Below are 18,615 nucleotides of genomic sequence, written 5' to 3' on the forward strand. Positions count from 1 at the left end.
CAATTGCCCCCTCGTGTAGTGAGTGGAATGAGAAAGTGAGAGAACATGGGACTAGTGTGAGCGGGTGATCGATGGTCGGCGTGGGCTGAAGGGCCTGTTTCCCCGCTGTATCTCTAAATTAAACTAATGTTATGCTGCGGAGATTTCAAACCTTGTCACAGCAGCCGCGGGTCTTAATTATTTAATTCATTCATTAGCTGATCTGGGATGAAAATGGCTGCATGAGTTATGTTGGCCATGAGATGACAGGATTATCCGAAAATCCCATTTTAGTTTGTTATCTTCTCTCCTCTCCCATTGGGGGAGAAGCTATAGAAGTGTGAAGAGGCACACTTCCAGATTCAGGGACAGTTTCTTCCTATTGGTTACCAGGCAATGGAACCATCCTACCATCAACTAGAGAGCAGTCCTGAACTACTATCTACCTCAATGGACACCCTCGGGCTATCTTTATTGGACTTTACCTTGCGATAAACATTATTCCGTTCATCATGTATCTGTACACTGGGTGGCTCGATTGTAATTTTGTCTCTGTTGGACTGGTTAGCAAGCCAAAAAATGCTTTTCACTGGACGTCAGTACATGTGACCATAAATAAACTCAATGTTCTAAAATTAAGCAACTGTGCCAATTTGGCTTGTATGTGACTTCATATCCACAATATTAAAGACTCTCCACTGAACTCGCTAATTGAGCTACTAAATTGTATCATAGGACATTGATTCCAAAGTGGGCGGCACAGTGGCGCAGCTGTGGACCTGCTTCATTACAGCACCAGAGACCCGGGCCTGATCCTGACTATGGGTGCTGTCTGTATGGAGTTTGTACTTTTCCCTGTGACCGCGTGGGTTTACTCCCGCTTCCACCCACATTCCAAACACGTGCAGGTTAATTGGCTTCTGTGAATTGTCCCTAGTGTGTCAGATAGAACCAGTGTATGGGTGATTGTTGTTCGGCGCGGACTCGGTGGACCGAAGGGCCAGTTTCCACACTGTATCTCTAAACTAAACCAAAACGACAGCTCAATGGTTCTTTGTTGTCACCTATGCACAGCATAGTGAAATTCTTTTGCACGACCACTAATGCACAGTCACAACAATTTTGCCACCATTTTAAATTGGGGGGAAAAAAACGAAAACACAAACAGTCCAATGTTCAGTCCACGTATTGGAAGTCCTGGATCACCCCCGATCCAAGATGTGGGTATTCCCATAACCCGATGTACTCTGCTCACCACCCCCCGTCTCCCACTTTCTCGTTCACTCCCTACACCACAGGGGCAATTTAGAGGCAGAGTTTGGTTTAGAGATGCAGCGCAGAAAGAGGCCCTTCGGCCCACCGAGTCCGCACCGACCAGTGATCCCCACACATTAACACTATCCTACACCAGGGACAATTTACACATACACCATGCCAATTAACCTACATATCTGTATGTCTTTGGAGTGTGGGAGGGAACCGAAGATGTCGGAGAAAACGCACGCAATGTCACGGAGAGAACGTACGAACGCTGTGCTGTCGGGATCGAACCCTGGTCTCCGGCGCTCCGGCTCTACCGCTGCGCTACTGTGCCGCTCTACGTTGATTATAGAGGTAGATTAACCTACAAACCTGCACATCTTTGGGATGTGGGAGGGAACTGAAGCACCTGGAGACATAGGGAGAACGTGCAATCTCCACGCAGACAGCACCTAAAGTCCGGGTGGTACCTGGGTCTCTTGCGCTGTGAGACTGCAACTCTACCAGCTGTGCCACTGTGCCACCCTATGTCCGTTGCCAGAGTGCTTGGTATCGCTGCTGGGTAGAGTGGTAAAGGGCATATCTGCTGCAGATAGTGAGTGAACCAACAAGAGGAATACTGCATTGACCTCGTCCTCTCCTTGCGGGTGACAGACGCATCTGTCCATGACAGCATTGGTAGAAGCAATTATTAATTTTCCTAAACGGGCACCGTAGGCTATGAATGACCTGACTTGCAAGGATCTGCCTGTACACAAATTCTCCAACACATTTTTTTCACCCCAGCTATAATGAAATATCTCACGACTTGCTATAGTATGTATTCCCTTAGTTTAATTTAGGGTTCAATGTTCAGGAGATTATTCAATGTAGTCAAAGAATTGTAACAGGTGTAAGCGGAACAATGCTCTATGTTCATAAGGAATTGGAGTAGAATTAGGCCATTTGTCCCATTAAGTCTCCTCCACCATTCAACCCTGGCTCATCTATCTCTCCCTCCTAACCCCATTCTCCTGCCTTCTCACCATAACCGCTGACACTTGTACTAATCAAGAATCTATCTCTGCCTTAATATCCACTGACTTGGCCTCTGCAGCCTTCTGTGGTATGGATATGCAACCTGGATAGTGATTATGTGTAGCCAGATAAGAGTTGGTCCTGACATCATGTTTGGCACAGACATTGTGGGCCAAAGGGCCTGTTCCTGTGCTGTACTGTTCTACGATGTGGGAGACTATAATAAACAAATGTTTCAGACTTTAGGCAACATTGGCCAAGTCAGTTCTTGGAAGCAGAATTGTTTTGCAATCTGGGAACTGCCTCGACTTGCAGTTTGCTAATGAACTGGAGGTTCTGGTCCAATAGGGAAATGAACGCTGTAGTTTGAACAATTGCATTTTGGAGGAAGATGGAGCTTGTACAAAGATTATAATCGAGTCAGACTGACTGTCGTGGGGGAGCAATCCAGAAAAGAGGCAGGGTCAGAATAAAGCCTAGCCATCGGTGAATGGGAGAGGGGCTGATTGGAAAATGGGTGGAGTAAGTGACGAAGGCTGGAAGTGAAAAGGAGACAAAAGAAGCAGATTGAAATGTAAGGGGGGGAGGGAGGTGTAGCTCGATGGGGACAGGAGGTGGGGAAGGGGGTGTGGTAAATATGTGATCGAAGATAGACAAAAAATGCTGGAGTAACTCAGCGGGACAGGCAGCATCTCTGGATAGAAGGAATGGGTGACGTTTTGGGTCAAGACCAAAACACCTTTTTGCCTCCAGCCTTTGTCACTTGCTCCACCCATTTTCCAATCAACCCCACTCCCATTCACCTATAATTCACCTATTGCCAGGCTTTATCATGCCCCCTCCACCCCCCACCCCCCCCCCCCCCCCCTCGTTTCTGGATTTATCCTCTCTTCCCCCACGAGTCAGTCTGAAGAGGGGTCTCGACCCGAAACATCATCTGCCCATTCCCTCCACAGATGCCGCCTGACCCGCTGAGTTCTTGCAGCGCTTTGTTTTTCTTTCAAGATTCCAGCATCAGCAGTTCCTTGATCACCTGTGGCTATTGGCTCAAATTTCTGGAAGTGGCTGCGGAGTGATTTGTTGCAATCTCGTCGACTGCCTGGTTCAGTTGGCCATGTTCCTTCCGCAGGAGGCCATGTGTTCACGGCCCACGCCCAGGCATTCATTATTGCGGCTTGCGCTCCAGAGGCATTGTGAGCTGTTGAGGACACAGATCTAAAGTCATAGAGTGACACAGCATGGAAACAGGCCCTTCGGCCTAACCATCCCATGCTAACCATGATGCTCCATCCACACCAGCCGCAGCTGCCTGTAAACAGTTCCTATCCATGTACCTGTCCAAATATCTTCTAGATAATTTGTCTCCTTCTCTCCAGACCGAGACATCACCCATTCCTTCTCTCCAGAAACAGCACATAATCCTCTAACATTTTCGCCACCTCCAACGGGATCCCAATACTGGCCACATCTTCCCATCTCCACCCCTTTCTGCTTTCCACAGAGACCATTCTCTCTGCAACTCCCTGGTCAACTTGTCCCTCCCAACCCAAACCAGCCCCCCCAGGTACTTTCCCCTGCAGCCGCAGGAGATGCAACATCTGTCCCTACACCTCCCCCCGCGACTCCATCCAAGGACCTCGACAGTCTTTTCAGGCGAGGCAGAGGTTCACTTCAGAGGCTCCTCCAACCTCATCTATCCACTGTTCCAGGTGTGGACTCTTGTATATCGGCGAGACCAAGCGCAGGCTCGGCGATCGTTTCGCTGAACACCTCCGCTCAGTCTGCCTAAACCTACCTGATCTCTCGGTTGCTCAACACTTTAACTCCCCCTCCCATTCCCACACTGACCTTTCTGTCCTGGGCCTCCTCCATTGTCAGAGTGCATAGGCCCAGTGCAAATTGGAGGAACAGCATCTCATATTTCACTTGGGCAGCTTACACCCCAGTGGTATGAACATTGACTTCTCTAATTTCAAGTAACCCTTGCTTTCCCTCTTTCTTCATCCCCTCCCCCTTCCCAGTTCTCCCACCAGTCTTAATGTCTCCGACTACATTTTCTCTGTACTGCCTACTCCCCTGACATCAGTCTGAAGAAGATTCTCAACCTGAAACGTCACCCATTCCTTCTCTCCAGAAATGCTGCCTGTCCCGCTGAGTTACTCCAGCATTTTGTGCCTATCTTCGGTTTAAACCACCATCTGCATTTCTTTCTTACCCAAGAAGTGCTGGAGAAATTCTGCAAGTCCAAAGAAGGATCCCAACTCAACTTTGCCTGTCCATTCCCTCTACAGATGTTGCCTGATCCACTGAGTTCCTGCAGCACGTCCTGTTTTGCTTAATAAATATGTGTCATGTTAGAAATGCCGGTCTGGAGTACTGGCAGGTATTGTCACCAAAAAAAAAACACTTGATTCCTTGTATTATCTTTCCCTCCCCAAGAAAAAACACATTGCTTGGGGCCATTTTATTTTCCATGCTACACCTTGTATAAGTTATAGGAGCAGAATTAGGTCATTCGACACATCAAGTCTACACCATTCAATCATGACTGATCTATCTTCCCTTCTTAACCCCATTATTTTCCATGCTACACCTTTTGATCTTGGAAGGGAACTTGCTCAATGAGACAAATGAGTGCATCGGTGAAGGCGACTGGTTGGGACTCTGTTCTAGGAAGAAGCGGAGGACTCGTGAACCTTTCTGTTGTGCGATGCGCGTGGGGAGAGATGAGCCAGCTGATACGGTGGAATTCTAGCTGAGGGCATTGGAGGCATCTCACACGGGGTGAAGGGACTGATCCAGGAGAGTGAGGGAGGACGGATCTGGATGAAGGTGTAGAGCCAGTTTAGTCCAGGAAATGTGAGCTGCGGGCATTAAGAAACATCGCTCGGGACCCTGTGACCATGTGGGTTTTCTCCAGGTGCTCCGGTTTCCTCCCACGTTCCAAAGGCGTGCAGATTTGTAGGTTAATTGACCTGTAAATTGTCCTTGGTGTGTAGGATAGAACTTGTATGGGGTGATTGCTGGTCGGCACAGACTAGGTGGGCTGATGGGCCTGTTTCCATGCTGTATCTCTAAACTAGGTGCAAACTCTACTGAGTATAAGTCTCTATTGATTGTATAGGGACTGAGAATTTATGAAGTGTTTTTGCACAATTTGTGTTTTGTATGTCTATTTTTATTTCCAAGGAAGCTTTTATTCATCAAACTAAAAAAAAAATCCTGCTCTGCAACTGAGGCTATGTTGAATGAAGTGTTCAGCATTCTCCCCCCCCCCCCCCCCCCCCCCCCCCCCCCCCCCCCCCCCCCCCAAATTTCTGGAGGAACCCAGCAGGTCAGGCAGCATCTGTAGAGGAAATGGACAGATGACTTTCGGGTCGGGACCCTTCTTCAGAGTTGAGCCTGTTGTCTGCTTCCTGTCTGAAGGACTGGGCTGCTACCTATTAACAGAATCAAACAGACCCGGACATATCCTGCCCCTGACCTGAATATTGTGGTATAAGATGGACCTAGCTTGACCTAAATCTGCATTGCACTGTTTAGCTTGTCAGACTCTACTGGAAGCACCCTGGAGCAGATAAGAGTCTAAAACTCATTCTTCTTGTTAAACCGCTAACCCTGATCTCCCCGTGTGTATTCATGTTATTTTAGAATAATGCATACAAATATGTGAAAGAAAAAATATATATATTCCCCAATCCCATAGGATGTTTCCTGAATAAAATGAGGGTTACCAGCAGTTTAATTTAATCTTTCCATTTAAGATTTGTAGATTAGCTCCTTGTGTCGCATTGAAACCAGTTTCTTTTTTTTTTGTGGCTTTTATTTTGAATGTTTGTTACTTAGCTAACGTGTGGTTTTGCTTTATTTCAGTACTATGAGATGTCATATGGCCTCAATCTTGAGATGCATAAACAAGTAAGTACAAGAGGAAATGAAAGCCTTTGATGAGGTTAATGAATGGAATAATTGCCTGTCATCTGCAGTTCATGCGTGGAACCAGAACTACGCGGGTCGTATGAATGTAAATCACTATTTGGTTTTGAAATTCCTTCCCCCAAAGCTTGGCCCGCAAGGCCCCGTCATTGGCAGATGGCTGTTTCGCATTCATTTTGGAAGAACAGTGTTTTTGTAATGATAGGAAACTGTGTTTCTGGTAATTGTGGAGCAGATGGGACTGCACGGGGTTATGAAGAGTGAGGGGGGGGGGGGGGGGGGGGGGGGGGGGGGGGGAAGAGAGAGAGATTTGTCTGCAGACCTTTTTTGACTTTTTAATGTTTGGAGATGTGGCATGGAAACAGGCCCTTCATCCCACCGAGTCCACGACGACCATCCATCACCCGTTCACACTAGTACTACATTATCCCATTTTCTCATCCACTCCCGACACACTAGGAGCGATTTACAGAGGCCAGTTAATTTACCAACCCGCACGTCTCTGGGATGTGGCAGGAAGCTGGAAGGGACCCTCGTTGTCAAAGGGGGAATGTGCAAATTCCACACAGACAGCACCCGAGGTCAGGATCGAACCTGGGTCTCTGGCGCTGTGAGTCAGCGGCTCTATCTGCTGCGCCACTGTGCTGCCCTTGAAGATGATGAAAGAGTATTTGTGTAAGAAGAAACTGCAGCTGCTGGTTTACACCGAAGATAGACACAAAATGCTTACGTAACTCAGCGGAAGAGTATTTGTTTTGTATGCCTTGCAGTCGTTTTTATCTATGCCACAATCATGTGGCTTGAGCAGTTGTATATGCTTTTAGTTATCTCACTAAAAGCAAACTGTTGCTGGAAGTCAGCAGGCCACATAGCACCTGTGGAGGCAAGGTGGGAGGTAGACATTTTGGGTCGAGACCTTGTATCAGGACACGTATGGTTTCGCATTCAGTTTTTGTTAAAGTTGGAAGTGGTGATTCAACACTGTCCGTGTGGCCAGCGCATTCTGCAATGACACTTACAAACACCTACAGATGCACCACAGGAAGCTTACTGTCAGGTTCCAGCCCAGCTTGGTTTGGGAACAGCCCTATCCAATACCCCTTGAAATTGCAGAGAGCTGTGGATGTAGCCCAGTCCACCACACAGACCAGGTTCCCCACCATAGAAGGGTCTTGGCCCGATGTTCCTTTTCTCCAGAGGTGTTGCCCTGACCCGCAGAGTATCTCCAGCATTTTGTGTCGACCTTCACCATGGGTTCCATCTACGCATCAGGAAAGCAACCAATATAATCAAGGATGTCCCATTCTGGTCATTCCTTCTCCCTGCTCCTGTCCAGCAGAAAGAACAGGAGCTTGAACGAAGGCAACACCAGACTTTGGAATACTTTCTTCCCCTCTGTTATCAGGCTTCTGAAAGATCCTTCCATAAGCCAGTGTACTGCCCAATTCACCTCTTCCCCATTGTCGACATCAACTTTGTTTATGGAACTGATGTGCTACAATGGTGAGAACTACAGTATATTCTACACTCTTTCTCTTTCCCTATTATACTTGACATAGTCTCTGACCTTTTTGGACAACATGCACTATGAAGCTTTTCACTGTACCTTGGTACATGTGACAATAATGTGAGCTATACCTAAATGAGTTGTAGATGTCAAGATGACAAGGATCGATATCCAGTGTGACCGGCTGGAAGGACCATGCAATGGTTTGGATGAACTAATCTGCAAATTGTCCCCGGTCGCAAGTAATCATTGTATCTGGTGGCCTTCTGTTAAACTCATTCAGACAGAAATGCCCAGTTTGGAAGTCACTTTGAATGTGCATTCCTTCAAAAGTGCTGCATTTAAATGCGTTGAGCAAGAGTAGTAATTGCGACATGCAAATGTGAAGGATTTGAATGCAAACTGGAACTTAACCAAATGCCCAATTTATGAAAGGCGAGACAAACGTTGCAAACTCCTTGTCTCCATCTATAAAGTGACAAGCTGGCTAACACTTACAACATAGATAAGAAGGGTTTGAGAGGGCTATGGGCCATAGATGCGCCAAATAAGGCAAATGGGATTAGCACAACATGCCAGCTTGGATAAGGTGGGCCGAATGGCCTGTTTCCATGCTATATTCTGAAATGCAGATATCAAATTTCTCAAATTTTAATCCTTAAACCATAATATCAAAAATATTCATAATACTCATTCATTAACACTCAGCAAGGTTACTGCCTTATCGCAATGATGTAATCTCATAATATTTGGGAATTGTGAAGCCTAATAATATTGAAATTGAGGAACCAGCCATAAACTGCCAGCAACTGAGAGATCATTTGCTTTTCAAAGTGGCTTCCACAACCTCTGCATCCAAACATTTCCAGACAAGAAATTATTTTTTATTACACGAGGCAGTCGTATGATGATAGGCACAATGCTGGAGTTACTCAGTGGGTCAGGCAGCATCTCTGGAGAAAAGGAACAGGCGACGTTTCGGGTCGAAATCCTTCTTCAGACTGAGTGTCAAGGGGGGGAAGCAAACTAGGCTCTAGAAACTGGAAATGGTTCAGAACCAATCGGAGCCAGCATCGATAACCAAGCAAAGGTGGAGACCACAATGGTCCATTGTCAGTTGTGGTAGAGGTGATAATGAAAGGTTATAATGCAGGGCGAGTATTGGAACTGGCAGGATAACTGGGATGAGCGAGGGGTGGAGAGAGAGAGAGAGGGGGAATGCAGGGGGTTGGTTTGCATATGCGGCACGAACCCGCAAACCTGCTTGAAGCTTGTTTAGTTTAGAGATACAACGTGGAAAAGGCCCTTCGGCTTACGGAGTCCGCACTGACCACTGATCTCCGCACACTAACCCTGTCCTACACGCACACCTGAGGCAATTTACATTTATACCAAAGCCAATTAACCTACAAACCTCTATGTATTTGGAGTGTGGGAGGTATCCAAAGATCTCGGAGAAAACTTGCGGGAGAACGTACAAACTCCATACAGACAGCACCCATAGTGGGGATCGAACCCGGATCCCTGGTGTTGTACAGCAGCAGCTCGACCGCCACCATATTCTTTATTTGTAAATATCAGCAATAACATTATGCAGTGCGTTTTCTTGCATGCAAAAGATTTCCGGGAAGCGTGATTAATAAACATGCACGTCACATTGGTAAAAAACAAAATAATGATGTTTAACTTTTGGAAATGTCACAAAAGAGCATTTCCATTTTGGAATTGATTCGTGATCCGGTGTCCTGTTAATGTTTAATCATCTGCGCAAATGATAACCAGAACGTAGGAATGGTTTCCTTTTGACTCTGTGCTGTTTATGAGCACTTGTATTCAAAGCTGTACATTTTGTTTTTAAAGGAAAAAATACTGGTATTTGTAATGCTTTGTCTTGCCCTCGACTGTCTCCAAGCATTTTAAATTCAAGGCATGACTTTGCTGCAGTGTCTTGGTCGATGTCTAAATTGCATATAAAAATGTGAGGCATAGATATTGTAGACGGTCAGAACCTTTTTCCCCCCAAGGTGGATTTGTTCTTCTCGAGAGGGCATCGCTATTAGGTGGAAGTTTCATGGAGATGTGCAGGGGCATCTTTTTTTCTTTACATAGTGGTGAGGGTGTGGAACGCATTGCCATGGGTGGTGGTGAAGGCAGATATGATAATGGTATTTAAGAAGCCTTTGGATAAGCGCATGGAAATACAGGGAGTGGGGATATGCATCATGTACAGGCAATGAGATCAGTTTAGCTTGGCATGTTCAGCACAAACATTGTGCGCTGAAGGGTCTGATCCAATGCTGTACTGTCTGAAGTCTGAAGAAGGGTCTCGGTCCGAATTGTCATCCATACCTTCTCTCCAGAGATGCTGTCCCGCTGAGTTACTCCAGTATTTTGTGTCTACCTGGACTATTCTATGTTCTAAATGTTCCCTTTGAACACTGTGGACTGAGATGATTAATGAGGTCAGTCTGAAGAAGGGTCGCGACCCAAAACGTCACCTATTCCTTCCATCAGTCTGAAGAAGGATCTTGATCCGAAACGTCGCCTATTCCTTCTCTCCATAGATGCTGCCTCACCCGCTGAGTTCCTCCAGCATTTTCGTCTGCCTAATGAGACCACTTGCTTTCACATTGGGCTCAAATGATGATGCAGGCACGTCTTTGGTCCCTGTTCAAAAGTTGGCTTGGAATATATGGTGCAAATTGGGTTGGGGGAACTGGGCCCTTTATCTCCCCACACCATCACCTCTATCAGTACGTTGCCCTTTCTCAATGTGGATTGGGGTGCACACTACTGTATGTAGTTCCTTGTCCAACCATCTGCCTTTCAACTCCCCCGCCCCCACTCTGCAATCAGTCCAAAGAAGGATCTCAACCTCAGACATCATCTATTTATGTTCTCCAGGCATGATGCTGCCTGTCCCAAAATGCTAGAGTAACTCGGCAGGTCAGGCAGCATCTCTGGAGAAAAAGAGTAGGTGACGTTTTGGACAAGACCCTTCGCACAGAGAGCCTGAGAGTCAGACTCTCAGTCTATAGGAGGGTCTCAACCAATCTGTCTTTGGTACAAGCCAGCATTTGCCATTCTTTCCTTCATACATGTTGCCTGACCTGGTGAGTTACTCCAGCACTTTGTGTCTTTTTCTTTGTAAACCGGCACCTGCGGTTCTTTCCTGCATACATGTTGCCCGAGTTACTCCAGCACGTTGTCTTTTTTTTTGTAAACCAGCATCTGCAGTTCATTGTTTATCCGTATAAATCTTACTTTGAGTTGAACATGCAGAGATGAGTGGCGATGATTTAAACATCTTTGGTGCCCCGGGATCCATTGCGATGATTCATGAAGCTTGTTAATCAAATTTTCTGTCGTTTTTACGAGATAAAAGAACCGTTGAGTGCGGCTGGGATTTTGCTACGCTGTTGCCCGAGTGTTTGATGTAAGGCTTCGTGAATGTGGATCAAATTTACCAACATATTGTGGGTGGAGGGGGAATGGCTGATGTCAGCAGAAAACCCTTTTAATGCAGATTGTGTATAAATGGCAGCTGTGGATATTGCTTGCATTGCAGGGGAAATGTTTCACCTCGCCTGCATGGTTCCAAGTGTTTGAAGCTGCATATATATCAGCAAATTCATGGATGTTTCTGTTTCTTCCTGGTTTTTGGAGAGAGTGGTATTATTCCCTCCCGATTTAAGGTTCGAGTATTCGCTCCCCTTCCCCAGAGACGTTGAGGTGTGGAACAGTGGGGCAGCAATAGAGTTGCTGCCTCACAGCCCAAGAGACCCGGGTTCGACACTGACTATGTGCAGAGTTTGCACGTTCTCACTGTGACTGCTTAGGTTTTCTCCGGGTGCTCGGTTTCATCCCACATTCCAAAGACATGCATGTTTAACGGTTAATTGGCTTCTGGAAATTGCCCCCTAGTGTGTAGGGTGGTTTAACGTACAACTGGTGAAATCAGTGGGCCGAATGGCCTGTTTGCATGCTGTATCTGTAAACATTATTCCAAACATAGTGGCCGTTACGGGTGTTAACGTCCTTACATTGAACCACTTTGAAGAATGCCCATGTCATTATTTTCTACTATTTTCGCTAAAATAGACCGAGTTGAGGGTGCAAGTTTTGTTTTTACACAAAGGGTGGTAGGTGTCTGGAACACGCTACCTGGGGTGGTGGGCTATAGGCAGAGGCAATGGTGGCATTCAAGAGGCGTTTGGATGAGCATGCAGAGATGGATCATGTACAGGCAGATGAGATTAGTTTGTCTTTGCATCATGGTTAGCTTGGACTTTGTGGGCTGAAGGGCCTGTTCCTGTGCTGGGCTTCCTATGTTCATTAAACGTACTATCCAATCATTGGTGGTGGGGGGAGTTTGCAGTGCTGTGTCTACTCCGTCTAGTGACTTAACCAGTAAGGAGGAAATAACTCATTGTAATGGGACTGTGGAGGTTCAAGACTTGTGTTGTGGTGGGGGGACAGGACGAGGACAAGAGGTGAAAGCAGAATTTGTAATCTGTTGATAGATTAAAAACACAATGATTGACTTGCTGGTGGGTACCATCTTTTGGCTGCTTTTGCCAGATTAAAAATATAGTTATATGCAGGTGCTTGATACCACTTTCAGTGTTGGATCCATTTATGACGAGAATCGAGTGGAGTTAATTGTCCTGTTTACCGAAAAAGCAGAACAATGTTTTATAGGTATATGTAAACACAATACTCATAGATAGCTATTTTTAAATTTGGAGTCATACAGCGTGGAAACGGGCCCTTTGGCCCAACTTGTCCACGTCGACCAGCATGCCCCGTCCACACTCATCCCACCTGCCTGCATTTGGCCCATATCGCTCTAAACCTATCCTATCCATGTTTATGTGAAAATGTTTCTTAACTGTTGTGCTGTTACCTGCCTCAGCCTCGTCTGGCAGCTTGTTCCATCCACCCACCAACTTTTGTGCAAAAAAAACCCCTCAAGTTCCCCTCCCCCTTCACCTTAAACCCATGTCCTCTGATTCTTGATTTTTATACTCACTATCTCTTTTCAATAAATTGAAGAAACAACCCAATATTAGTGGCATCAAGTAGGTTGTGCCGTTTTTTTCAACATGATGAAAAATGTCCATGAGTAAAAAAGGTTGTGAATTAGGTTGTGAAAGACAGGCCCTTTATGGCTGTTGGGAAGAAGTTAGATAGAGGTTTCTGTGGAGTGGAGAGATTTAGGGGTCTGAGGTTGTTCGTGTGAGTGCGGAGGCGGCCTTTGAGAAGATCAGATATGCTTAAAGTTGTGAAGGGTTTGGTTAGTTGGTTTAATTTATCATCATATGTGCCAGGGACAATGAAAAGCTTTAGCTGGGTGCTCACCAGTCAGCGGAAAGACACTGCACGATTACAATCGAAGCATTCGCTGGACAGATACACGATAAACTGAATAACAGGATGAACATTAGTGCAATTTAGTTTATTAGGTTGATGTAAAATGGGTAGCGCATATTTTAGTTAGGTTTAAAGATACGGCGCAGAAACAGGCCCTTCAGACCACAGAGCCTGTGCCGACCTGCGATCACCCCGCACATTAACACTATCCTACACACACTAGGGACAATTTACATATACACCCAAGCCAATTAACCTACACACCTGTGCCTCTTTGGAGTGTGGGAGGAAACCGAAGATCCTCGGAGAAAACCCACGGGGAGAACGTACAAACTGTACAGCCAAGCACCCGTAGTCGGGATAGAACCGCGGTCTCCGGCGCTGCAAGCACTGTGAGGCAGCAACGCTACCGCTGCGCCAACGTGCCGCCCTCTTTTAATAGAATAGGCAATAAACTCCGCGGCATGATGGAAGTTGCTTATATGGTGAGTATTTTGAGTCGAACTGCTTGTGGATCGCAGAATTGGGCAAGCGATCGGGAAGAAAGATATTGGAGCTCTGCAGGGAAATGGCAGAGGTGTGAGACTAACTGGCTGATGCTGACTTGCTGGGCTGCGTTATGGCCTCCCGTGGTGCAGTTTCTATGATTCTGTTGAAAGTTTCCCTCGTGAGTGAGCGGCAGCGATTCTATATGACAACTTAATTATTCATTGTTTTAGGACGGCGTGTTTGTAAACTCCTTTTTAATGGTGATTGTTATGAACACTTGCGGTACTTTAATACTCCCTATTGTATCATTTAAGCTGCAGCGATAATTTAATGCCGCCTTTAAAGTCCCTTAAATTATAATTTTTAAGGGGCCATCAGAACCTCAAATGAACCATGAAGCTGGTACGAGCGCTTAACTGCACAATGTTAATAATTGAAGCTTTACTGGGGACAGGAAGGGAGTTGAATCCTTTAGCACATTACCAACTGCATGTTAAATGCCTGCGACTTCAGTTAATGAGAGAAGTACCCATTTGATAGACCATGATCCATCTAGTTGTCTTCTACCATCCTGTTAATGCTATGGTAATATCCCTGATGATTAACTGTGTCAGTCAGTCTCTGGCTCGTCGCAGGCTTTGAGATGTGACAAGGAAATATCAGTGGTGATGAGCTTCTGGATGTGTGTCCACCTGAGCCTTTGACACTGCACTTGAGATGTATCATTTCATAGAGTCGCACAGAAATGGACCCTTTGGCCCAATTCATCCCTGCTGACCAAAATACTCGTCTATGTACAAGAAAGAACTGCAGATGCTGGTGAAATCGAAGGTAGACAAAAAAATGCTGGAGAAACTCAGTGGGTGTATGGAACGAGCTGCTAGAGGAGGTAATTGAGGCAGGTACTATTGCAATGTTTAAGAAACATTTAGATAGGTACATGGATAGGATCGGTTTAGAGGGATATGGGCCAAACGCAGGCAGGTATGACCAGATGGGACATGTTGGTCGGAGTGGGCAAATTGGTCCAATCAGCCTATTTCCATGCTGTATAACAGGCAGGCGGTGGATACTGTTCAGTTTGGTTGCGTCCTTGGTGTTTCGAAAGGAGAAATCCGTACAATAGTTAGTCATTGGTTGCTCCTCCCCATGTCCCCAGGCATGCTATCTCTGTTTGCTCACACTTAACAGCTCTCCTGAAAGCATATCACAGTTGGAAGTGAGGTAATTGGGGAAATATTTTGGCAGGTAAATGGGAACTTTTTTGTTTTGCAAATTTCTCATGTCTGCGACGAGTGTGCGGTTGGTGGAGCTGCTGTCTTACAGTGCCAGAGACTCGGGTTCAATTCGGTCCTTGGTAGACGTTCTCTTTGTGATCACGTGCTCCACTGTCCACCCATGTCCCAAAGAGCTGCGGGCTTGTAGGTTAATTGGTCTTGGTGTGCAGGAGGTGGATGCCAAAGTGGGGTAACATAGAACTAGGGTGAAAGGGTGATCAGTGGTTGGTGTGGACTCATTTTGCTGAAGGGTCTGTTTTCAATGCTGTGTCTTTCAATCGAGTTGCCCGGTCCAGTTCACTCTTCAGTTGGCACTGTATCTTAGGAGCTAAAAGCGGGCAACATCTGTTCAATATCTGCGCAGTCCTCTCCAGATTATTACAAGGTTCTGTTCCTGAGATCTTATCATTTGTGAGGTTTTGCCCCTGCACCTGCCTCTATTCACCTGCAGCCTCTCCCCACACACCCCCTCCCTCCACTCCATCAGTCTGAAGCAGGATCCCGACCCGAAAAGTCATGTCCTTTCCCTCCCCAGAATCTGCCTGACCCACTGAGCTCCTCCAGCATTTGTTTTTTTTTTGCTCAACGTTCTAGCAGTCTCTTGTGTTTCTATTCATAGTTATAATGTCATAGTCATACAGTGTGGAAACAGGCCTCTCGGCCCAACTTGCCCACGCCGACCAACATGTCCTATCTACACTACTCCCACCTGCTCGCATCTCTCTAAACCTGTCCTATTCCTGGCAACTATTTGTATCCAAAACAGTTGGAAATGTGGCCGCACGGTAAAATATATTTAAGCAAAAACATTGGCCAACCAGTAGTTAAACCAGGACGTTTATCTCAATCATTCAGATGTTGCCACAAGCAGAGATTCCCCCACTGCGGAACATGCCGGCAGTACCCACAGCAAATGGCAAATCCATTCTGCAGGTCTCCCAACCATTTGATGAAAGTAGGGATTGACCACGCTTGTAACGGGGAGATGTAGAACTAATCAGCGGAGACGTGTAATTCAATGGAAAGGTTCGTTTAATTTGGAGATACAGAGCGGAAACTGTGTCCGCATCGACCAGCAATCCCGCACTCTTTTGGCCTACACATACGAGGGACAATTTACATTTATACCAAGCAAATTAACCAACTAACCTGTAGGTTTTTGGAGTGTGGGTGGAAACCGAAGATCTCGGAGAAAACCCAAGTGGTTGCGGGGAGAACGCACAAACTCCTTACGGACAGAGACCCTTGTGATTGAGGCAGTGCGGCGTAGGTTCACAAGATTGATCCCTGGAATGGAGGGACTGTCATATGAGGAAAGATTGAAAAGACTAGGCTTGGAGTTTAGAAGGATTAGGGGGGGGGATCTTATAATGTTGTATGTTTCTATAAAAGGACTGGACAAGCTAGATGCAGGAAAAATGTCCCCAATGTTAGGCGAGTCCAGAACCAGGGGCCACAGTCTTAGAATAAAGGGGAAATCATTTAAGACTGAGGTGAGAAAAAACGTTTTCACCCAGAGAGTTGTGAATTTATGGAATTCCTTGCCACAGAGGGCAGTGGAGGCCAAGTACTGGATGGATTTAAGAGAGAGTTAGATAGAGCTCTAGGGGCTAGTGGAATCAAGGGATATGGGGAGAAGGCAGGCACGGGTTATTGATTAGGGACGATTGGCGGTGCTGGCTCTTCCTGCACCTATTTTCTATGTTTCTATGACCTGGGTTCAGGATCGTACCCTCTCTGGAGCTGTAGGGCAGTAGCTCTACGTAGTGCCACCACCTTCAGGTAACTGTTTTGCAGTTGCAATGCATTTTAACAGTGTAGCAAAATGGAATTGAAGGCCATTTTTTTTTGTGCACACACGATTCCCACAAGCATTTTTGCCAGAATTTGACAGTTGATTATAATCAAACAAAAGACATCTATAAGTGTGGGAATGGTGGGAGGAAGATTTATTCCCAGTTGGTCTGTAATTTTGAAGTTCTCCGGAAATCATTTGGCAACAGATGCCAACTCTATTATTGTGATCATTGATGGGGAAAGAGAGTATATTTGAGTCCATCGATGCATTGTTTGACCTGCAGTCCCACTGCGTGCCAACATCTCCTGGATGTGTGTACTTTGTGTTCTATACAAGGTTCCAGTCTCTGCCTTCTCCTCTTGGATGTGACTTTTGTGATCTTGCCTGATGCATACTTTGCTTGTTGGTGACATCAGCTGTTGATGTGGACTCATACCTTCCTGGTATTTGTACAGTCAGTTTTGAGGTTTCCTAAAGTGGTCTTGCCAGAGCCTGGGCTAGACCTTGGTGCTTAGGAAGGAACTGCAGGTGCAATTTTACACCGAAGGTAGACACAAAATGCTGGAGTAACTCGGTGGTCAGGCAGCATCTCTGGAGAAAAGGATTGGGTCAAGACCCTTCTTCAGACTGTCAGACGAGAAGGAAACTAGAGTTATGAATAGGCAAAGAACAAACTAGACTGTCAGAATTGAGTCCACCCGCAAATTGAAGGAACGGCAATTGTATCACCTCTTCCACAGCCAACAATGGACCATTGTGGGCTCCACCTTTCCTTGGTCATCTGTACTGATTTGCAAGACCTTGGTGCTGAAAACAACTGGAGATGGTATTTTCATGAATCATGTGGGGGGATGTTATCTGTGGTGCCTTTTTTTCCCTTTTTAGATGACGTGTGAAAGGAGCATTCATTTCTCAATTTAAAACCATGCTCTGCACAGCTTGTGGTGGGCTGCCGATTCTTCCTAGTATGTTAGCCATTACTCATTCATCAAACATCTGCTTTCTTTCAAAAAAAAAGTCAATTAATCTTGCTATTTATTTGTGTGATTGACCCAAGCTGCTGTAATTCCATCCAAATATGGCTATTTCAAAAATGTCTAATTGCCTCCACATGTGTTTGGAAAGGTGTTATGTGAAGCAGTTGTGCTTAAGCTCCACCTTTGTCTCTTCCTCCCTCCCCCTTTATAAATTTTCCCAGGGCAGAGACTCGTCTACTGGAGTCATGGACGTCTCTTTTTAAAAAAAAAAAAAAAAAAAAAAAAAAGTTTTCTTGTCCGAAATTTCGTAAGTGTTATTTGCCGAGCTCAAGCAGAATTTGCAGCAATGGTTCTCTTCAACCTTCTCCAAATGTCCGCCTTTGACCCTTTCACTCTGTAATGGGGGTCTATATCGATTGTGGTTTTCGATGTGAAGACACTGCTCTCTCTATTTTCTCCAGCATTTAGAAAACCCTCTTAAGAATGAAGTGAATTATTCTTTAATATTGGCAGCAGCTGGTCTCGGGTCCTTTAGCAGGAAGATGGACTGTTGACTTTTAAGGTAGACGAAAATGCTGGAGAAACTCGGTATTAGAAGCCTGCGAAGGCTTCTAATACCAACTTTTCAATGATAATTTGTTCCAGAGATCTGCCTTTATCCTCCATGAATTCTTCAACGGTGCTGAGAGTGGTACTTTATTGTCGCATGTCTATAGGTGCAGTGAAAATCCTTTTACATACAGTTTAGTAAAAATCTTCCAACCATAGGCACAATCGCGGTTTTAGGTCCGAACTGCTCTTCAGACCCAGGACGTTGTTTGTCAATTCCCTCCACAGATGCTGCCTAACCCACTGAGTTACTCCAGCACTTTGGCCTTTCCTCAAAATTCCAGCATCCGCAGTTGTTTGTCTCCAACTCAAGTCCCACATTTGTCATTTTTCTTTTCATGACAACATTTAAAAGTTCAATTGGAATTAAAGATTCCCCTTCATCCACTTACT

The 18,615-nt window shown here is 45.7% G+C and overlaps 1 protein-coding gene across 5 annotated transcripts in view; it reads left to right on the forward strand.

Moving 5' to 3' along the window:
- LOC129711333 (transducin-like enhancer protein 1) overlaps positions 1 to 18,615 on the forward strand; it is a 183,514-nt gene that overhangs the window by 40,678 nt on the left and 124,221 nt on the right. For all 5 annotated transcript variants that reach the window (XM_055658922.1, XM_055658919.1, XM_055658921.1 and 2 more), the window contains exon 4: positions 6,130 to 6,174. In XM_055658922.1, the coding sequence (XP_055514897.1) occupies positions 6,130 to 6,174 (45 nt within the window). The remainder of the gene's footprint in view (positions 1 to 6,129; positions 6,175 to 18,615) is intronic.

Source organism: Leucoraja erinacea, chromosome 29 (assembly GCF_028641065.1).
Source record: "Leucoraja erinacea ecotype New England chromosome 29, Leri_hhj_1, whole genome shotgun sequence".
Classification (NCBI taxonomy): domain Eukaryota; kingdom Metazoa; phylum Chordata; class Chondrichthyes; order Rajiformes; family Rajidae; genus Leucoraja; species Leucoraja erinaceus.